This window comes from Ovis aries, chromosome 15, assembly GCF_016772045.2.
Source record: "Ovis aries strain OAR_USU_Benz2616 breed Rambouillet chromosome 15, ARS-UI_Ramb_v3.0, whole genome shotgun sequence".
NCBI lineage: Eukaryota > Metazoa > Chordata > Mammalia > Artiodactyla > Bovidae > Ovis > Ovis aries.
Genome location: NC_056068.1, coordinates 78,581,278 through 78,605,024, shown reverse-complemented (window position 1 = coordinate 78,605,024; position 23,747 = coordinate 78,581,278). Strand labels below are relative to the sequence as shown.

General features: G+C 37.8%; 1 protein-coding gene and 1 pseudogene across 1 annotated transcript; both read left to right on the top strand.

The window, feature by feature from the left end:
* Positions 1–6,051: 6,051 nt before the first annotated feature.
* On the top strand, positions 6,052–6,978 carry LOC101102262 (olfactory receptor 8I2). Its single transcript, XM_004016473.5, has one exon. The coding sequence runs from the start codon at positions 6,052–6,054 to the stop codon at positions 6,976–6,978; it is 927 nt and encodes a 308-aa protein (XP_004016522.2).
* Positions 6,979–12,975: 5,997 nt separating this feature from the next.
* On the top strand, positions 12,976–13,919 carry LOC101106544 (olfactory receptor 8H1-like; annotated as a pseudogene).
* Positions 13,920–23,747: the final 9,828 nt, after the last annotated feature.

Genomic DNA, 23,747 nt, shown 5'->3' with positions numbered 1-23,747 from the left:
GAGAAACATGGAGACAGAGCTTTAGAGGACTAGAAAGGAGTAGCTATATTACTTTGCCAGTCAAAGGGGAACCACAGCGAACTAATACTTCCAAGACTGCACCCCCTTCCTCAGAAGCTGGAAGAGGTATTATAGTTTCAGAATGCGAAGTGGGGCTGAAGATAAAGATCAGGGTTGATGTGGTCTTGTATTCTTCTCCTTCTCCTGGAGGCATTGAGATCTTTAGGGTGATTTCAGGACCTCAGGTGATTCTAGGACAGGTTCTGATGTTTCTTGAGGTCATCATCCTGTGATACTCTTTCTGGAATGAAGAATGCCTCCAGAGGAAAGGACTGTTAGAGAGTGTTGTCTTGGAGGGGTGTAGCTAGAGGGTAAACATTTTCAGAGTGCAATTAAGCAAGAAAGAGAGGAAGAACAAACATCTGTAGGTTAAATCGGTGGAGAGAACAAGAGCTGAAGAAAGGCTAACATAATGGGGCGCCTCATTAGTGTCTGCTAGAGCAACTGCAGCATGGTATTCTGACTCAGATCTCGGAATAGGAAAAAAGAAATTAGTGCAAACACTGGTAAAATTAAGTAAACTCTTTATTTCTTCTTTATGCTAATAATTAGGCTATAATCGTGTAAGCTGTTAGCTTTCCTGAGCAAGGTAAGGTGCATCTGTAAGTCTGAAAATATCGAATAAAAAGCTAAAAATATGGCTGATTAACAACAGCCAGAACCCAAAGTGGGTTTATTTTCTTGTTATTGTTGTTTAGTGGCTAAATCATATCTGACTCTTTGCAACCCCATGGCCTGCAGCATGCCAAGCTCCTGTCATTCACTATTGCTCAAATTCATGTCCGTTGAGTCAGTAATGCTATCCAACCATCTCATCCTCTGCCACCCACTTCTTCTGTTGCCTTCAGTCTTTCCCAGCATGAGGGTCTTTTCTAATGAGCCTTCAGCTCTTCGCATCAGGTGGCCAAATTTGGAGCTTCAGCATCAGTTCCTTCCAATGAATATTCAAGGTTGATTTCCTTTAGGATGGACTGGTTGGATCTCTTTGCAGTCCAAGGGACTCTTAAGAGTCTTCTCCGGCATCACAATTTGAAAGCATCAATTCTTTAGCGCTCAGCCTTCTTTGTGGTTTGACTCTCACATGGTGTAACTCATGGTCTAACTCTTAGTCCCTACATGACTAATGGAAAAGCCATAGCTTTGATGTTATGGATCTAATACACTGTCTAGGTTTGTCACAGCTTTTCTTCCAAGAAGCAAGCATTTTTCAGTTTCATAGCTGCAGTCACTGCCTGCAGTGATTTTGGAGCCCAAGAAAATAAAATCTGTCAATGCTTCCACTTTTTCCCCTTCTATTTTCCATTAAGTGATGGGACTAGATGTTATAATCTTCATTTGTTTGTTTGTTTTAATGTTGAATTTCAAGCCAGTTTATTCACTCTCTTATAAATGGGTTTATAATAAATATGAATTGAATTGAGCAAGCATTTATTACATAGTAAAGAACCCTCCTGGTAAGGCAGGAGACATGAGCTGTGGGTTCCATCCTGGGTTGGGAAGATCCCCTGGAGGAGGGCACAGGAACCCACTCCAGTATTCTTGCCTGGAGAATCCCCATGGACAGAGGAGCCTAGTGAGCTGCAGTCCATAGGGTTGCAAAGGGTTGGACATGACTGAAGTGACTTAGCATGAACGCACACATTCACTCTATAGCATGGTCAAACAAAGTCCCTAAACCAATTAAACAATGGTAACCACAATACCTTTAGCTCATCAAATGTCAGAATATTGAAGAACTGAGGCAAATTTTGAAACTTGAAGGTGGCAACCAACTCTAAGGATGCAAAAGTAGAGATGATTTTATTCTCATCTTTGTTTTCCCACATAAAGCACAGTATCTGTTACTTAATAGTTGCTCGATAAAGTATGTTGAAAGAAGTAAGATAATGGATGGAAATTTGATATTTATATCCCAATTTTTTCAAAGTTTAAGTTTTTCAAAGTTTAAGTTTAGAGGGGGAAAATGTAGTACAATTTCTTTCTTCCTAATATCTTAATTTTCTGTCCACCTTTAACTGATATGGCCCATGTGTAATAGATTTTATTTCCCTTTTTAAATATATAGTGCAACAAGTAGAATTAGAGATGTGTTTTTTTTCTTTCCCAATGAAAAATCTGTCATGTTTCATTATTGCAATACTAAATCCCTTCTAAAGGTAAGTAAAATAATAAAATATAATTATACCAATTGAAAAGTAACTTAATTAGACAAATCTGTGAGATTCTTCTAAGCTAGTATTTGGAAAGAGTTCATGGACCTGAGATACTTAAAAAATTTCACCTTTGTGGGTCAGTCACAGATTTACTAACCTAGAATCCTTATATAGTGTGTCCTATCAAGCTGATTAGAAAATAAAGAAACAATAATAATATAATTAAATTGTTTCAAATTACTGACCATTCTGCTGAGCATGAAACTCAGAGCACAAACTTTAATTTTACTTAAGATTTTTTGTTTATTTTTCTAGATGGCGTACTTATTCTCAACTAGTTATTTTGTGTACATACCATGGAGGAAGTCAATTAAGAATCACTGAATGCCTGCATTAAAAAAAACATACATGATTTATTAACATGATTTCAATGTTAAATCAGTAGACAGGAAGACTCACTTCTCTTTGGTGGGAGAGTTACCTGGAAAGCTTAGAAAGGGGCAGTAGTTATCTGATATTTTCTAACACCATGCATCTCATATACATTTCATATTTTAGAAAAGCTGCTATATATATTTTTATATAATATGAATAATATATATAACAATTTAATAACAGAAAATCTAAAATGTATATAATAAAGACAAATATAATAAATATAAAGTTTAATAATTTAAATGTATAATATAAAACAAATATAATTTTGAAAACTATATTAAATTGAATTTTTCAGTATGCCTATGGATACTTAAACAAATACACACAAGTAAGGGCTATTTATTTCCAAACCTTTTCACTGTGGATGTATCCCATGCAAATTAAAAATAAACCTTGGGGTACAATTAAAATACAAATCTCAAGAGATGAAAGGTGTTAATTGACCAGTTCCTTCATGATATATATTTGTGAGTTTAAACAAAGATTTTGGTACAAAAAGACAGTTTAAGACTAGATTTCTGAAGATAATTCTTTGTCATGAGACTGCTTTATAAAAACACTGAGCACAAAAATAATTCTGAATACAAATCTAAATTTGAACTAAAATGTAGATTTGAATTCTTGAGAAGGTACATGCAAATAATAAACCACTTTGCTAATTTGGCTCATATTTTATCCCATCATTGGAAGGTGATATACATATTTTCCATAATTGTCATCAAAACCACCACCATTTTCCCCATCAACTTCCTGATACCATTAGGGGTCCATTATGTTAGAAATAGAGCTATGTGATAAACACAGCAGCAGCAAAAACAGCAACAGATCCAAGTCATCTTCCTGGGAATTCACAGAGTTCAGACTTATAGGTGAGAAAAATATAGTTATGTGCCAAAAATTATGATGAATTTTGCAAGTATTAAGCAATGTTTTCTCTTCCTATTGTCTGATCATAAACCTGAAAAAAGGTGGAAGAGTCCTGAATGAAAAGAGAGTTTCCTTTTGATGACTAAATCTCAGGTAAGTTTAATTTTATCACCTTCCTCTTTTAATTATTGTGTAGTTATGTATGTTTCTCGCATTGACAGTTTTTATTTTTATACACCAGCACCTTCCAGTATGCTTTAAGAAAAGTGCCTTTAATGACAGCCAAGACCAAATGTCTTCATTGGCTAAATGCTAAATAAAGGAATGAATGGATAAGTAAATAGGAACACTGTGAACATGAGAGCTACTAAGGGATTAAGTATACTTTATATAACATAAGATTCCTTTGGGAAGTGCCACATGTCTGAAATAAACTGCATTAATATCACACCAGTTTCAGTTTTACTTATTTAGCACATGCTTATGTCAATATAACTAGGAAAATAAGTTCTTTAATTTTTAGTGAAATCACTTTATGTTTTAATTTCTGTTTTAAATATAACAAATCATATGCATTTTACCATTTGTAGGCTTCTTCACATCATATTATTAAGATGAATCTTGCTATTGGCAGTGAATTAGTTATTGCCTGATGTTGTAGATAACCAAGTGTTTCATTCTGGCAATAAACCTGATTGTAACCACAGAAATAAAACAATTTGGCTGCATCATAGCCTATATTCCCCATTTAGAAGGGTTCACCAATAGAAAGAAAGGGTATGTGATAGAAAAAAAGTAGAGAGGATTTTAGCATTAATATATAAAATAAACAAGATGTTTCTTTCCTTTTATATTAACATATAAGGCCCCTCCATGTGAATGAGTTCTATTCCTAGAGCACATTGGTAAGTCCAGTTTCTTCATTAAGCCCAACAAAGTTAAGTTAGGTACCCAGCTAACGCAATCAGCTATACAGTTTTGTCCTGTGGTAGGCTTATAATAATTTTTGCACAAACAATGCATAAAAAGCAAACACAAAACATTTTAAATCTTACAGAACAGTACCTTGAAAACTGCAGTACTACAGAACAGCAGCCGGCATATAGGGGCTGGCACTGAGTGAGCAGGCAAAAAGTTACCGACTGAAGGGCAGAGAGGAGCTGGGAGGTGGTGGAGCTGAAGATCCTCAGGGATAGTAGCAGGGAAAGCTGCAGGCCACTGAGGCCTGACGCTGATGCACAGGCTCTTGCTCCTTGCCGGATTCAGTTCTACCAATGAATACCCTCTTGAAGAATCGATGCAGAGATGTCTGAGGAGTAGCTGTTTTATTCTTGTCAGATGACAGGCTAGCAACGGATTGCATTCTGAACGGCTGCTGGAGCTTTCATGTACCATTCTTGTACATTTGGGTCCTGTGCCTCAAAACGCTAGCAGTGTCTCCTCAAATAAACAAAATCCTCTTACCATTTCCTGAATCTCTTCTGAGCAGTACCAGCTACATCACTGCTGCTTTTATGCTTGAAATAAAGATCCTGCACTACTGTACTCCACATAGCAATGTACAGTAAACTACAGGAAAGCACAGCCAATCGTAGAGGGTGGACAGCGCAAGCCAGACACGTAAACGGACATGTGACTGAACATGTGAAGGCACATTCGCATCTTTGAAAGTTCACAACTTGGGGGTTCGTATTAGGTGACTTACATATATATACATAAAGTGTGTGTGCGTGTGTGTGTGTGAATCACTCAGTTGTGTCCGAATCTTTGTGACCCCATGGACTCTAGCTCACCAGGGTTCTCTGTCCATGGGCTTCTCCAGGCAAGAATGCTGGAAAAAGGGTTGCCATCCCCTTCTCCATTATATATATATAATATCTCACTTACTATATGTAAATATATGCATATGTTTATATAGAACATTTTGTAAAATATACATTTTATATATTTACATACATATATATATTTGCAAAATGTAGCAAGCTTTATTGAGTCCAAGGAACTATTAGATATGCCCACTGAAGATCTCATTAAGCACCTAAAACAACCCTGTAAAGTACTTATTGGCTGCTGAAATTTTATGACTGCCACACAAGGTGTCATTACATACCAAAATTTAAATTTCCAGCTGAGCTCCATGTTTTCTAAGAATAATACATAATCAATTACAGTATGTAAGTTTCTAAGTATATGAATTGGGTCCCAGTGATAGATAAGGGAAGAGGATGGTTTATCTCTAGAGAAATTTCTTTAAAAAGCAATCCAGATAGATTTGGTTTTTATAGAGGGCAGCCAATTCCAGTGAATATGCACTTGGAATTTTTGATTACTGTTTGTTAGTTCTATTTTTTTAAATTAAAATCATATATAAATTCCCAATTAACTTGAAGTCATTTAATATTTGCTTCCCATCTGTTACTCTCTCATTATGGGAGTCTAGGTCAGTGCTGGTTATCATGCCTTTGGATTTGAATTTCCTCTAACTTTTCTTATCATTTTTCAGCAGAGAAGTCAAGGGTCTGAGTTGACAGAAATGGCTGGGAAAAATTTCACGGAGGTGACGTTCTTCATCCTCTCTGGATTTGCAAATCACCATGAGCTACAAGTCAGCCTCTTCATGATGTTCCTCTTTATTTATCTCATCACTGTTTTGGGGAACCTTGGACTAATTCTGACAATCAGATTCGACTCTCAGCTCCACACACCTATGTACTTTTTCCTTAGCAATTTAGCATTCATTGATATATTTTATTCTTCTACTATAACACCCAAGGCGCTGGTAAATCTCCAGTCAATTCAGAAAACCTCCTTCGTTGGCTGCTTTGTTCAAATGTACTTTTTTGTGGGTTTAGTGTGTAGTGAGTGTTTCCTTCTGGGGTCCATGGCCTATGACCGCTATGTGGCTATCTGCAATCCCTTACTGTACTCCGTGGTCATGTCCCAGACGGCGTGCAGGTGGTTGGGAGTCACCCCTTACATGATTGGCTTCACCAATTCTCTGGTCTCCATCTGTGTGATCAGCAGATTGGCATTCTGTGATGCCAGCATCAATCACTTTTTCTGCGACACCACAGCACTTCTGGCTCTGTCCTGTGTAGATGCATTCAGCACAGAAATAGTGATCTTTGTTTTAGCTGGCTTCACCGTTCTTAGCTGTCTCTTCATCATCACTGTCACCTACATCGCCATCATCTCAGCCATCCTGCAGAGCCGGTCTGCAGCAGGGAGACAGAAAGCCTTTTCCACCTGTGTGTCCCACATCATGGGGGTGACCGTCTTCTATGGGTCCCTGATTTTCACGTATTTGCAGCCTGATAACACATCTTCCTTGACCCAGGCACAGGTGGCATCTGTATTCTATACCATTGTCATTCCCATGCTGAATCCGCTTATCTATAGTTTGAGGAACAAAGATGTAAAAAATGCTCTCCTGAGAGCATTTCAAAAACTGTTTCCATGACAAATCTGTACATGTTGCAACTAAAGCAAACCTAGAGTGCCTCAGGCATTCAATGGCTTAAAAATCTGGGAACTAGTAGAGTAACCCCTGAAAGAATAAGACAAAATAAATGATAACAGAGTCATGAAATGCAGGAGATGAATTATCATTTTATTTGTTGATATGGATACTGGATCACCATGGAAGGTGCTCATTTCAGTACTAAAATTTTTCAGACAAAGACATGCACAGGTACGTAAAGCATCTGAATGGTGGCTAAACCCCACCTATGATTATGCCATCACACTGCAAAATGTTGAACTACTATTAAATTGATTTTTTATAAGTTTTGACATGGTGTTTTGTCCATTATCAACAAATTGAGAGTAGAAAATTGGTAGATTAAGAAATGATGACTCAAATACTATTAACAAGAAATGATTGCTGATTAGCCTAGAGGAAGTGAAGGCATAGAGAAATAATAAAAGTGATTACAAATCTGTGGCCGGAAGGGAATTGTGAGGGATTAGAGTTATTAATTTTCGTGATGTGTAAACACAAGTGATAAGAGGACATTGGGTAATACAGAGAAATCTCTTGGTAATGCCCATTCATTTTGCTGTGAGAGTTAAAATTCTTACCATTTATCTATGAAACCTCATTTTATGAAGCAGAGAATATTTCAAAAACCACAGAATTCCATTTCTTAACAAATACAATGTGCCTCTCTAAGTTCAAAGACTGAATAAACTGTGTGTGTGTGTGTGTGTGTGTGTGTGTGTGTGTGTGCGTGTAGATTAATAAAGCACTGGCTATAGCACAATTCCTGAGGCATTTTGGAGGTATCTATAGGGTATGCATAGGATCTATAGAGATGGTGGCTCAGACACTAAAGAGTCTGCCTGAAATGCAGGGGACCGGGGTTTGATCCCTAGGTCGGGAAGATCCCTTGGAAAAAGGAATGGCCACCCACTCCAGTATGCTTGCTGGAGAATTCCATGGACAGAGGAGCCTGGCAGGCTACAGTCCGTGGTAACCCAAAGAACTGGACATGACTTAGCAACTGAGTACACGTGTACATTAGCACTCAAAAACTATTAGTTTTGTTGAAAATTCTATTTAAGAAATCATTTCAGAGACATCTGTCAGGGTCTGGCAGTGGGTTGGAAACGAATTTCTAGACATGAGACAGAAGGAGAGGGAAATAAAGTTTATTAGAGTGGGAGATGCTCTTAGAACAGCAGACCAGCTCAAGGGAGAACCGATGCTGAACAGGGGTCCTTAGGCCACTTTTACACCCATAGTACAAGGAGCGGGATGGGGTCTGGCGGGCCATTTGCTGATTGGATGAGGCAGGTATACTGAGCGGGGGGCTGCTGCAGCTGCTGCTAAGTCGCTTCAGTCGTGTCCGACTCTGTGCAACCCCATAGACGGCAGCCCACCAGGCTCCCCCGTCCCTGGGATTCTCCAGGCAAGAACACTGGAGTGGGTTGCCATTTCCTTCTCCAATGCAGGAAAGTGAAAAGTGAAAGTGAAGTCGCTCAAGTCGTGCCTGAGTCTTAGCGACCCCACGGACTGCAGCCTACCAGGCTCCTCCGTCCATGGGGTTTTCCAGACAAGAACACTGGAGTGGGTTGCCATTGCCTTCTCCAGAGACAGGCAAATGCCTTCTCCCTATCGAGTAGGAGGGGAGACAGGCTATACTTATACTGCTCAGGAGGACCTGAAATCCATTAATAGTTACAACACGGGGGAGGGAAGGACGACAAGAGTCTGGTGTTTCTGCTCCTGCATTCCAGGACCCTCCTTGGTTTTATCTGCTCTTTCGTCCTTGGTTCACCACAACATCTTTTATTTATAAATGTCTTTTCAAATCATGTTTTCCTTAGTATTAGGACATTGAAATGAATGTATACAGAATTATACATTGTATAGGTGATTATAAGTAATTGAATTCAACTGGTTAGGTATTGTTGAGAAATGTTGCTATTTAGAGCAAAGAGAGCTTTATTCCAAGGTTAAGCAAGGAGGATATGGTGTTCATGATCAAAGGGCTTCCCAGGTGGCTAGTGGTAAAGGACTCGCCTGTTAACGCAGGAAACATAAGAGATGAGAATTCAATTTCTAGGTGGGGAAGATCTCCTAAAGGAGGGCATGGCAACCCACTGCAGCATTCTTGTCTGGAGAATCCAATGGGCAGAGGAGCCGGCAGACTACATTTCATTGAATTGCACAGAGTCAGACACGACTGAAGTGAGTTAGCACACACCCACACACGTTCAAAAGACCCAAACTCCCAGATGCTTTTCAAGGAAAAGTTTTATAGGCAAAATTTGCAGGGAGTTCTGTAGGATACATGACCTTCTGATTGGTGGGTGGTGAGGTCACAAGGTGGTGTTCCAGGATCTACCTTCTGGTACCAGCCAGTCTGGGGTCCCCGTTCTTGTGTGCAGCCTGAAGCTACCATACTCCATCTGGGTGGGGCCTTGGTTCCTATAGCAGATCGCAGGGACATGCACTGTTACGTGCCTCCCTTGTGGAGGAATCAGCACACTGGCCCATTACTACACCATTGTTGCTTTCCACGTGTGCTCACTGACCTAAACAGTTATTGTTTGAATATGTCCTCGGAACTCAGGAAAGGTCAAGGAGGATGAAAACCTTATTTCTACAAATGGGAAACTGGGGACTAGAAATGGCATTTGTACCAGGGAGGGCCCCACAAGGTCCTTCTGGGTTTCAAGCCCTCTTTTCTTTGATAATCCTCAACTTTGTGGGGAACAGGTGTTGGACAAGGAAGGGGATAACATTTTGGATAAAGATGTTAATCATAAACTCAGCAGAGGAGCTCGGTTTTATGAGGACTTCGTATCAACATGACAAAATAAATGGTCATGGTCAAACAAATAAATGTTCTGAAAGCATAATCCTAAATTTAACAAAATGAGTTTCAACATTGGGATATTACTGAGCAAGAACTTGCTTCTGACAATTTTGCAAACACTATGGTTATTGAGGTGACTTTAGACTGAAAATAACAGAGAGTTTCTCAGTTGGTTTAGCTCCCAAACTTGTCTGTTGTCAAATAAGTTTACACTGGCATTTTAATTTCTAAAGATTCCTGTTTTAGCAGCACTGTCTTCTGATGAATAGAATTGCCCTGCATCAAATGTATAACACATAAAAGTGTAGCTTCTTTATCAACACCAATAAAATATTACCTGAAATTCTGGATGTATAGGAAAACTTTCTTGTAAGATTCACTTTTAAATCTACATAAACATTGATTTCATTATCGTGAATCAGCAGAAAATTTATAATATTGTAATCTGATATTTAGTCTACCCCTTTTTGGAGTCTTCTTCTTCTTGGGCAAATAATCCTCACTGAAATATTTAATATTTGATGAACTTTTCTGGAGGGGCAGAAATTACTTTGTTGACAAAGGATCATATAGTCAAAGCTATGGTTTTTCCAGTGGTCATGTATGAATGTAAGAGTTGGACCATAGAGAAGGCTGAAAACTAAATAATTGATGCTTTTGAACTTGGTGTTGAAGAAGACTCTTAAGAGTCCCTTGGGCTGCAAGGAGATCAAACCAGTCAATCCTAAAGGAAATAATTCCTAAATATTCTTGGAAGGACTGATGCTGAAGCTGAAGCTCCAATACTTTGGCCACCTAATGTGAAGAGCCTACTCATTAGAAAAGACCCTGATGCTGGGAAATATTGAAGGCAGGAGGAGAAGGGGATGACAGAGGATAAGATGGTTGGATGGCATCATCGACTCATTGGACATGAGTCTGAGCACACTCCAGATGATGGTGAAGGACAGGGAAGCCTGGCATGTTACAGACCTTGGGGTCGCAAAGAGAATACAACTCAGTGACCGAACTGAACTCTGGAAGAAAGTTGGTCAAGGGGTATCAGTCAATGCATAATGCATTTAATTATGGGATTTATGAAAGGCTAGTATAAAATTGGTCACATTATATTGTGAAATTTTAGTTATAAAATGCAGATGAATACTGACTATATAGTATGATAAGTATGCAAATATAGAAGAATACAATTAATCATTCAATGAACAAAAATAGCTCAGACATTCACCAAAATTTGAGTTTGATTATTTTCATATCATTTTTGAAATTTTTTATACATTCATTTTATTTTTGTACATGCTATATTTTAGTATGTGGTGGTTATCTTTAGAAATCATTTTTTTACCACAAAACACACACATGCATAGAAGAACACAAGGGAATTTTTGGAGATGACGGCTGGATTTAGAACCTGGAATGTGGTGATGGCATTTGGATATATGCAGAATCTAAATTCATTAATAAGTATATAGTAAATGTGTATAAATCTTCCTGTATCAATGATGCTTCAGTAAAGCTTAAAAAATCAGTTTTGATCACCTCTAGGAGAATTATTCTTTTTATATTTGGAGATTTTATTTTGTATCTAATGGACATATTTACTCTTAGCATAGTGTCACACATATATTTAAATATAAAATATAAAATTTCATTGTAAAAAATATATCTTTCCATCCCTGATGATTATAGTCATAGATTAATCATTTCTCTAGAAATAATTACTCTACCACCACAGGAATAAATTTAGAACATTACAAAGGAAAACTAAAGCATTGGGCTCTTCATTGTGTGGCTCCTAAGGGAAAATACAACCAACTTTTCAAAGCTTAGCGCAGCTGCATTTAGTCCTTGAACTCTTGTCCTTGGAGACGTGCAAAGCAATCTTTGATGGAAATTGGTCCATAGGGATGACCAGATGTTGCATAATCACCAATCCCCGGTATATGAGGTTCCCTGGAGTTACCAGGATGAGAGGCAAGGCATACTCTACTCTGCATTCATGCACAGTTAGATCCCTGGTATTCTTTTTAGACACAACTTCCTGACAAATTTTACATTTGAACAGCAGTTGAAAAAAATTTCTACATTGATTTACTTTTCCCACAGAATAAAACAAAAGAACTAAGATTTAATATTAACTTATCAAAAAATATCATGTTACAGAAAATTTCAGCTGAAATAGTCTTTATATTTTATTTGTGAGGGAAACTTTGTCATAATACTAGTCAGATAATATTGGAAATAGTTGCTTTTCCACCAACTCTGGCTGCTGGTAAGTATTATTCTGAAAATCAGAAAGTTTTAGTTAGGTTCAAACAAAACAAGGACATCAGAGAAGCATGCATGCAGATATCATGTAACCTTACCCTAGGTACTCCCAGGACTTGTGAAAGATAACACTGATGTAATCAGGGTCTGCAAGGAATGTGTGTATTTCAGAAATATAAGTTTTTGTAGAAATTTGATTTTGAATATCGTTATTTTTTGGAAATTAATGCTAAAATATGTGGTCTATCATTTTAATACACCCTACTGAATTCCAAAGGTTGAATTTATTTCATTAGTATTAAATAATATTTGAAAAAAATTGTGCATGATGTGTTTAAACAATTCTTTCATCATTATTTTATATCTAGCATTTGTTTTTCAGGGCTGCTGAAATTAATTATGAATAGGAATTAGTATTATGGGTATGCGCTCTGTGATCAATCTATCTTCGTAGAATTACTGAGACAACATGTACTAGCTCTGACTCTGGATAAATTACCTAAATTCTCTATGTACTTTTTTTCATCTAAAAAACATGACTAATATTAATATCTATGGTATAATTTTCTCAACGGAATTAAATGCTTCAATAAAGTGAAACGTTTAAAACACTACAAGGCTATTTCTAATTTTCCAATACAGTAGCTTTTAATATATTACATCCAAATGTCAATTTATGCACATTTCTATATTTAGAAATCAAGTAAAGATTTTTCTCTTTATACTTGAGACATCCCTCTATATTATCCTTTTTCAGAAAAAGGTAATATAAATATGCCACGTTGTTTGTAGAAACATAAATCTTTTTTGCAGTGATTCCTGCTAAGAATCAACTTTGATTTCTCAACAGTTTGGAGCATTTTAAAACTATGGGCAGAAGGAAAATCACACAGGTGTCTGACTTCATCCTCATGGGACTGACAGACTCTGAAGATATCCGGCTGGTCCTCTTCACCCTATTTCTCCTGATGTACCTGATTACTGTGCTGGGCAATGCAGGAATGATGTTGATAATCTGCCTGGATCTCCAGCTTCACACCCCCATGTATTTTTTCCTCATTCACCTGTCATTTCTTGACCTTAGTTTCTCAACTGCCATCACCCCTAAAGCTTCAGACAACTTACTGACTTCCAACAGGTGCATTTCCTACCTGAACTGTTCCCTCCAGATGAACTGTTTTGTCTTCGTGGGGGTCACTGAGTGTGTTCTCTCCTCCATGGCCTATGACCGCTATGAAGCCATCTGCAAGCCTCTGCGTTACCCAGCGATCATGTCCACCAGACGCTGCTGCTCTCTCGTCTTCGGATCCTTCTTGACTGGCCTCATGGACACCTTTGTCACTCTGCTTTGCATGAGTAAATTGCATTTCTGTGACTCTACTGTCATCTATCACTTCTTCTGTGATGCACCCCCAGGTTTAGCCCTGTCCTGCACGGACACTCATGCTATTGAAATCATAATATCCATTTTTGCTGGCTCCACCCTAGTGGTGTCTCTTATCACAGTATCTGTGTCCTATGTGTCCATCCTGCCCACTATCCTGAAAATCACTTCCACTTCAGGGAAGCAGAAAGCCTTCTCTACTTGTGCCTCCCATCTCTTGTCAGTCACCATCTTCTATGGCACTACAATTTTTACTTATGTAAAACCAAGTCAGTCCTACTCTTTGAGAAAGGATCAAGTGGTTTCTGTTTTTTATAGTATTGTCATCCCCATGCTGAATCCGCTTATATACAGTCTTCAAAATAAAGAAGTGAAAATGCTCTCAGCAGAGTCTTACAGAAGAGAAAGAGCTCCGAACAATTAAACTAACACTGATCCTGAACTTTTAAGCTCCTCTGTTTGTCTGTGTGTGTTTTTATTTTTGTCCCTATAGTGTATTTCCTTGCTCTTTCTCCAAAAACACATATAACTATTTATTTATTTATTCTATTGATCCATCCTTTACTTGAATAAATACAATCTCAGGCCTTTCTAAGAATATGACTTTAGAAATCTACACTGTTATTGGAAACCATGAAACACGTTTAAACCATGGTCTCAATATATATGTTTTTAAGGGCAACTGATTTTCAAAATGAAAAATACAGTTGTCAGTTTTTAAAGTGTGCTGTACAAATCCCCATGCATGATCAAACTTCAAAGAATTTTATAATTGAAAAGAGTCCCATATTGGGAAAAATGATACCAGTTTCAGAAATCAACTCGTTTACTTGGTGGAGAAGCAAGAGAGCAGAGTGATTTACGAGGACTTGGTTGAGGAACCAAATGTTCAAGGATTTAGATTCCAAACCTTCTACTCAATTACCTGTAGAATGCTTTTAAAAAATCACTGAAACTTTAAGTTTCAAGTTCCTAAACTGCACAGATAAATAATGATTCCAGGTCCAAAGAGTTACTGTAAGGATGAAATCACTTAATTGATGTTAACTTTTTAAGGCTGGATCATTGAAAAAGCAAGAGAGTGCCAGAAAAATATCTGTTTCTGCTTTATTGACTATGCTAAAGTCTTTGACTGTGTGGATCACAATAAACTGGAAAATTCTGAAAGGGATGGGAATACAAGACGACCTGACCTGCCTCTTGAGAAACCTATATGCAGGTCAGGAAGCAACAGTTAGAGCTGGACCTGGAACAACTGACTGGTTCCAAATAGGAAAAGGGGTATGGTCAAGGCTATATATTGTCACCCTGCTTATTTAACTTATATGCAGAGTACATCATGAAAAACACTGGGCTGGAGTAAGCACAAGCTGGAATTAAGATTGCTGGGAGAAATATCAATAACCTCAGATATGCAGATGACACCACCCTACGGCAGAAAGTGAAGAACTCAAGAGCTTCTTGATGAAAGTGAAAGAGGAGAGTGAAAAAGTTGGCTTAAAGTTCAACATTCAGGAAACTACGATCATGGCATCCCGTCCCATCCCTTTATGGCAAATAGATGGGGAAAAGGTGGAAACAATGGTTGACTATTTTTCTTGGCTTCAAAATTACTGCAGATGGTGATGGCAGCCATGAAATTAAAATACGCTTACTCCTTGAAAGGAAAGTTGTGACCAACCTAGACAGCATATTAAAAAGAAGAGACATTACTTTGCCAACAAAGGTCCTTCTAGTCAAGGTTATGGTTTTTCCACTGGTCATGTATGGATGTGAAAGTTGAACTATGAAGAAAACTGAGCACTGAAGAACTGATGCTTTTGAACTGTGGTGTTGGAGAAGACTCTTGAGAGTCCCTTGGACTGCAAGGAGATCCAACCAATCCATCATAAAGGAGATCACCCTGGGTGTTCACTGGAAGGACTGATGTTAAAGCTGAAACTCCAATATTTGGCCACCTGATGCCAAGAGTTTACTCATTTGAAAAGACCCTGATGCTGGGAAGGATTGGGGGCAGGAGGAGAAAGGGATGACAGAGGATGAGATGCCTGGATGGCATCACTGACTTGATGGACATGAGTCTGTGTAAACTCCGGGAGTTATGATGGACAGGGAGGCCTGGTGTGTTGCGGTTCATGGGGTCACAAAGAGTCGGACACGACTGAGCGACTGAACTGAATAAATATTGGCTGTTATCATCAGAACATTCACATTCCAGTATTTTCAATGCCCAATGCCTTTTTCTTAACAAATATTCATGTGTAGTTTTGTGAATTAGCTTTGGTTGATTTAAAGGACAAACACACAAAAAAACTAAAGGAAAACCTAATATTTCACTTTAGCATTTAGAATGGAGTGTGTTAATATTGAAGATATTTGAAAAATGTAACAAAACAGAAATGCCTAAGAAGTTATTCAGTGTTTTGTGTGTGTTCTTCTAGATTGGTTGTTTCTTATTTATTCAATTTGAGGCTAATTACTTTGCAATATTTTGGTGGTTTTTGCCATAATGTGACATGAATCAGCCATGGATGTACATGTGTCCCCCATCAAAACCCCGCTCCCACCCCCCTCCCCATCCCATCCTTCTGGGTTCTCCCAGTGCACCGGCTTTGAGTGCCCTGTTACATGCATCTAATTTGGACTGGTGCTCTATTTCACATAAGGTAATATATATGTTTTAATGCTAGTCTCTCAAATCATCCCACTCTCACCTTCTCCCACAGAGTCTAAAAGTCTTTTCTTTACATCTGTGTCTTTTTTGCTGTCTCGCATGTAGCGTTGTTGTTACCATCTTTCTAAATTACATATACATGTGTTAATATACTGTATTGGTGCTTTTCTTTCTGATATAATTCACTCTGTATATTTGGCTTCAGTTTAGAACTGAGGTAAAGAAAAATTCGTAAAAAGTGCATTTTTAAAAATAGCTGAGTAATATTTCATTGTATATATGTGCCACAGTTTTCTTATCCAGTCATCTGCCAATGGACATCTAGGTTGCTTCCAAGTCCTAGCTATTGTAAACAGATGGATAGTTTTAAATATATATATATATTTGTAAACAGATGGATAGTTTTAAATATGCATATATATATATATATTTTTTTTTTTGCTTGCATTTGTTCAATAATATACTTTTTTACTCCTCTCTCATCTTTTGGAACCATAATGCTTTTTCCTATATTTCTGGGTATTTTTCATGTTTCTAGTCTTTTAACAAGCTATGTTTATACCTTGTTTTCAAGATAAAGATGATGCATTTATGCAGTGGAGTACAGAACTCATAAAAAATAGCTGGGTTTAATTTTTATTCACTATAATGTGCTTCCCTAAGATCAAAGTGTCGATAATTTCTTACTGTGTGTGTGTGTCTATGTATGTGTGTAAAAACATGAAGTACTTCAGCATAGCATAATTCCTATGCCATTTTGGAGGTATATTTAGAGATTCTCATTTCTCCAAATCAGGCACAAAAACTTCATTATGTCGATAGTATTAAAAATGAAACTAGGTTTTGCTTTTATTTTTCCTTGAAAAGAAACTTGAATATCAACGCAATTTAACATACTCTTCCCAGCATTGCTACAAAATGACCTCTGGAAAAGAGGAAATCCCCACTGCTGCCTTCATTGCGCATGAATCTTGAGAAGTAATGAAACAAATTGAGCAGTCAAAACATTTATTGAAAGGAACCAAAGATTTAATTTCATAAAGTTCTTTTAGGAGAAAATACGTGTATTTAAAATATTTGTCTCTCTCTTCAACAAGACTGTACGCTCTTTGAGAAAAATTTGTTTAGTCATAGTTTTGCTCTCCCTGACATGGAACAAATACGTCACATAGGCAGTATATAAGTAAATGCTTTCTTTCTTTTTTGGCTTGTGGAAACACAGTGATGAATTCATTAAGGTTAAGAATTCTATTTTATTCATGTTTATATCTTGCCTGGTATTTAGACAATCCTGTGAATATCAGCACTCAAAAAACATTAATTGAAAATTCTATTTCAAGAATTATTTCAAAAACGTTGCTTACTTGTATGTTAAAAATGGCATAGTGATTAATAGATTTCTTTTCAAATGATTGTTTTCTTTAATGGTCAAGGTAAGGAAATGAGTGTACATAGATTTATAGTTGATGTGTTTTGTAACCATCACAGTCAACTGGTTAGGCTTCCTTATATATCTTACACATATCACAAACCAGCCTCCTGCAGAAATCCACAGTCTTCAATCCTGGGACTAGCTGAAGACAATTCATGTGAAGGGATATGTGTGTGTGCACATTGTGCATATTTGGATTTAAAATTTTAACTTTCTCCTCTGATCGACATTACCGATATCTGACTCCTGAAAACTTCACTTTACAATGTGATTTTGCATTATACACTATTGCAAGTCACAGCTGATGACATATACTATGTATTATTTAGGGACCTATTGAGCTATTTCAAATCCTGAAAGATGATGCTGTGAAAGTGCTGCACTCAATATGCCAGCAAGTTTGGAAAACTCAGCAGTGGCCACAGGACTGCAAAAGGCCAGTTTTCATTCTAATCCCAAAGAAAGGCAATGCCAAAGAATGGTCAAACTACCCCACAATTGCACTCATCTCACACGCTAGTAAAGTAATGCTCAAAATTCTCTAAGCCGGGCTTCAGCAATACGTAAACTGTGAACTTCCAGGTGTTCAAGCTGGTTTTAGAAAAGGCAAAGGAACCAGAGATCAAATTGCCAAGATCTGCTGGATCACAGAAAAAGGAAGAGAGTTCCAAAAAGACATCTATTTTTGCTTTATTGACCATGCCAAAGCCTTTGACTGTGTGGATCACAATAAACTGTGGAAAACTCTAAAAGAGATGGGGATATCACATCACTTGACCTGCCTCTTGAGAAACCTATATGCAGGTCAGGAAGCAACAGTTAGAACTGGACATGGAACAGACTGGTTCCAAATAGGAAAAGGAGTTCGTCAAGGCTGTATATTGTCACCCTGCTTATTCAACTTATATGCAGAGTACATCATGAGAAACGCTGGGAGGGAAGAAGCATAAGCTGGAATCAAGATTGCTGGGAGAAATATCAATAACCTCAGATATGCAGATGACACCACCCTTATGTCAGAAAGTGAAGAAGAACTAAAAAGTCTCTTGATGAAAATGAAAGAGAGTGAAAAAGTTGGCTGAAAGCTCAACATTCAGAAAACAAAGTTCATGGCATCTGGTGCCATCACTTCATGGGAAATAGATGGGGAAACAGTGGAAACAGCGTCGGACTTTAGTTTTTTGGACTCCAAATTCACTGCAGATGGTGATTGCAGCCATGAAATTAAAAGACACTTACTCCTTGGAAGGAAAGTTATGACCAACCTAGATAGCATATTCAAAAGCAGAGACATTACTTTGCCAACAAAGGTCTGTCTAGTCAAGGCTATGGTTTTTCCAGTGGTCATGTATGGATGTGAGAGTTGGATTGTGGAGATAGCTGAGCACCAAAGAATTGATGCTTTTGAACTGTGGTGCTGGAGAAAAGACTCTTAAGAGTCCCTTGGACTGCAAGGAGATCCAACCAATCCATTCTAAAGGAGATCAGTCCTGGGTATTCTTTGGAAAGACTGTTGCTAAAGCTGAAACTCAAATACTTTGGCCACCTCATGCGAAGAGTTGAGTCACTGGAAAAGACCCTGATGCTGGGAGGGATTGGGGCCAGGAGGAGAAGGGGACAACAGAGGATTAGATGGCTGGATGGCATCACCGACTCAATGGGCATGAGTTTGGGTGAACTCCGGGAGTTGGTGATGGACAGGGAGGCCTGGTGTGCTGCGATTCATGGGGTCACAAAGAGTCAGACACGACTGAATGACTGAACTGAACTGAACTGAACTGAAGGCTGTCTTAACAACTCATCACTCATTCCCTTGCTTAAACCTGCATATATTTTTCATTCTAAGCACAATATCTGATTCAGATAATTGCTTTCATTATATTTGACCATCATCATGGAAAATTATTAAACTGATATTTCCTTTTTTTTCTCTATCAAAGCTTTTCATTTATGCACTATAACTATAATGCTTAAATTTTTATAATTGTGTGAAAAATGTCAGATGTTGTAATTTATTTATATTTACCTATATTTTCCTCGGTTCCAATTGTCTGTATTATTTGCACTGCACTGTGTATGTGCTCTGTAGATCATTTCAGGCCTTTATATTTATTTAGTATTAATAAAATTATATATCAAATTCTATTTTTATGTTTTAATGTTTCCTAGTTAATCTCTCTCTAAGAGCAGAAACCTACTACACTTTTCCAGTTAATCATAAAATGCAGAAATATATTTTACTTGTCGAGTTATGATTAAATGTCCATATGTATACATATTTTGATATACACCTCAAACTTATCCTTTGGGACCTCTCATCATTCTCCCTTTGAACTGCTCTATCTGTACCATCCCTGAAAACCTCTATTTCATATCTTTCCATAGTGGTTTAAGCAGGTATTACTAGGTCCTAGGGAAAAAACAATAAATTCAACCTGAAAGGGAACAGAATTTTCAATGCCAATAGATGCCTCCTATGCTCAAGGATTATCTAGTTATTTAAAAAATAAAATAAAATAAACCAGTAGACACAGAAGATGTTCTGGAAATTGACTAGAAGTTATCCTTTTGTAGGAGGCATTTACATTTAAAGGGGAAATGTCCATGTAGCTCAGACGGTAAAGAATCTGCCAGAAATGCAGGAGACCTGGGTTCAATCCCTGGGTGTGGAAGATTCCTTGGAGAAGGAAATGGCAACCCACTCCAGTATTCTTGCCTGGAGAATCCCCATGAACAGGGGAGCTTAGTGGACTGCAATCCAGTCCATGGAGTTGCAAACAGTTGGGTACAACTGAGTGACTAACATTACTACTCTCCATTTGGGAGGACGTCTCCCTCTCTGTGGTCTTCCCTGCTGGCTCTGTGAGTTAAGAATCTGCCTTCAGTGCAGGAGACCTGGTTTTATCCCTAGGCTGGGAAGATCCCCTGGAGAGGGAATGGCTACCCACTCCAGTATTCTTGCCTGGAGAACTCCAAGGACAGAGGAGACTGGAGGGCTACAGTCCATGATGTCACAAAGATTCACAGAGAGTCCAACGTGGCTGAGTGACTATCCCTTTCACTTTGCCTCCCTTTCTATACCAGGAGGAGAAAGATGACTAAACCTCGATTCAGTGAAGAAAGAACGAAGTTGAATCTGCATTAACAGCTGCACTCCTGGTTACTGTTCTTTCCCTGACTCCCACCCTCCCACATCTTCTTTCACCTTTAGCTGGAGATGGTATTTAAGATAGTGGCTTGGACCCTTTTTGGAGAATTACTTAGTTTTCTTGGGTGTCTCCCATGTATAAAGGGGATATACATATTACTAAATTTCTCTTTGTTTTTATCCTGGTCATCTGCTTTTCATTACAAGAAGGTGGGTTTCAGCCAAAAATCTGAAAGGACAGAGTGAAAATTATTTTTTGTTCCCCACAAATCTCATAAAGTAGGTGAAAAGTGATACAAATTAGATAACAATTAATGAGTTAGAAAACAAAAAAAGATAATTTAATAGCATTTATCAAAAAAGACAGAGGAGCCTGGCGAGCTATGGTCCATAGAGTTGCAAAGAGTTCGATATGAATAAAGTGACTAAGCAGCAGCAACAGCAGCATCCAAAGAAAACAAAAGAAACACTCTTTCATTCATTAAAGAAGAAAGAAAAAAAATTAACCAGTATAGCCCAGGAGAGAAAGGAATGTGTGTATATGGCATAGTTAAAACTAGCAAATTAAAGAATGAAACTATATCATATTAAATCAAGAGAGATTTTTAAAAAAAATCTCTGAGCAGACTTTGGTTTCTGCCATGATACAATAAAAGGTACAATAATAGCCCCAAATCATAAAAACCCCAAATATTGAACATAATCAAGATAAATTTCAAGGATGGGGAAATATTAAGCAAGTGACTTGCTCCTGGTAATTTTGCAGTCACCAAATTATAGTCACAAATAGAGAGTCAAAATTATAGTCACCAAAAGCTACAGGGAAGCTCCTGTAGCTCAGATGGTAAAGAATCTGCCTGAAATCCCCAAGACCTGGGTTCAGTCCCCAGGTTGGGAAGATTCCCTGGAGAAGGGAATGAATACCCACTCCGGTATTCTCGCCTGAAGCGTTACAAGGACATAGAAACCTGGTAGGCTATAGTCCATGGGGTTGCAAAGAGATGGACACAACTAAGTGACTAATGCTAATATTATGGTTGTTGAGATGGTTTTTACATTGAAAATTACTGTTAGCCTCTTATTTTACTTAACTCCCAAAGTTACCTATCATCAAATAAGTTTACTCTGGCTTTCTAATCTCCAAATAAGACTGGATTCCCTGGTGGCTCAGAGGGTAAAGAGTCTGCCTGCAGTGCGGGAGCCCTGAGTTTGATCCCTGGGTCGGGAAGATCCGCGGAGAAGAAAATGGCAACCACTCCAGGAATCTTGCCTAAAAAATCACACGGATGGAGGAGCCTGGTGAGCTATAATTCATAGGGTGGCAAAGAGTTAGACTTTCAGTGAAAAATTAATTGGTCACTCGAAGATGAAATGGAAACTTTTATTTAAGTCAAATTGAGGATTATAACCTGAGGACAACTCAGAAATCCACAAGAACTTTCTGCCCGTTAGAAGTTAAAGGACAGTTACATAAGTTTTTGAGACAGAGACATGTACATTAAATGATGTATATTTGACAGTGGATACAGTCTAGATCTAAGCAAGTAATAGGTCATGGTTCATGTGAAAGTGTTAGAGTCTCAGTCGCGTCTGACTCTTTATGACCCCATGGACTGCATCCCACCAGGCTCCTCTGTCCATGGGGTTTCCCAGGCAAGAATACTGGAGTGGGTTGCCATTTCCTTCTCCAGGGAATCTTCCCGACCCAGGGATCAAACCCAGATCTCCCACATTGCAGGCAGATTCTTTACCATCTGAGCCACCAGGGAAGTCGTGGGTCATAGTGGTATCATATGAGATTAAGAAGGAATATCTTAAGGAGTTGCTTTGTTGATGCTAGCAGATGTTGCTTTTTATGGCTGAGCAGGTTTCTGTTGATAGTGGAGGTTTGGCCAATGCATAGAGCAGATACACAGTGCATGGTAGAGGGGAGAGAGGAGGTGAAAGGACAGAAGGACACTTTTGTTTATAATTTTTCTTATCATAAAATATGAATTTTACTTCACACTTATTCTAGCAGAACAAACTTTGGGTGAGTATAAATGCCCTTCCAGAATTCATTAAAATTACAATAAATGCACAATTGTTTCCTTTTTTCCAAACAATAAATTATCTCCTGAAATTCGGGAGGATGACCAGAGTTTCCTATAAGAGTCACTTTTAAATCTATATGAAAATTGGTTTAATTCTTATGAATTAATGAAAGATTCATAAGAGTATTTTAACCTGATTCCCAGTGTATCCCTTTTTACAGTCTTTCCTTGTTATCTCACCTTGGATAAACGATATTCAATAACATTCTTAACATCTAAAAAAGACTTCACTAGAATAAAGTTGGTTATAGGGTGTCAGCAAATAAATAAAACGTGAAGTTATTGGTTTTATGAGAGACTAGGATAACATTGGTTATAGTATGTTATGAAATTTAAATTATAAAATAAGGATGGATACTGAATATCCAGTATGATAATAATTATGAAGTTCTACATGTATGCAAACAAGCATTATATTAAAAAATCATCTGGAGAAATTTATCAAAATGTTACAAAATTTATCAAAATGTTACATAATGTTGAAATTTTTCATATCATTCTTTCAATTTTGTTAAATTCTCAAGTTATTTCTAATGAAAATGTCTACTCCCATAATAGTGTCACACAATTAAATATAAAAGACTCATTGTGAAAAGTGAGTCTCTCCTTAGGAATGAAGGGATGAAAAAATCATTCCTTCCCTGACAGTTTCAGGCATAGAGTAATTGCTCTAGAAATAGTTTGTCTACCACCCAGGCAAAAATTTAGAGCGTCACACAGGAAGACCAAGACGTTAGGCCCCTCACTGTGGGTCTTGGAAAGGAAGACATCTAGTTTCTCATGACCTAGCATACCTGCATTTAGACCTGAAGACATGCCAAGTCCTTTTTGTCCTTGGAGATATGCCAAGAATTATTCATTGGAAATTGGTCCACAGGGATGACTGAATGTTGCAATCATCAATCCCCAG

Coding starts and splice junctions, on each gene's coding strand:
- LOC101102262 (XM_004016473.5), top strand. CDS start 6,052: ATGGCTGGGAAAAATTTCACGGAGGTGACGTTCTTCATCCTCTCTGGA.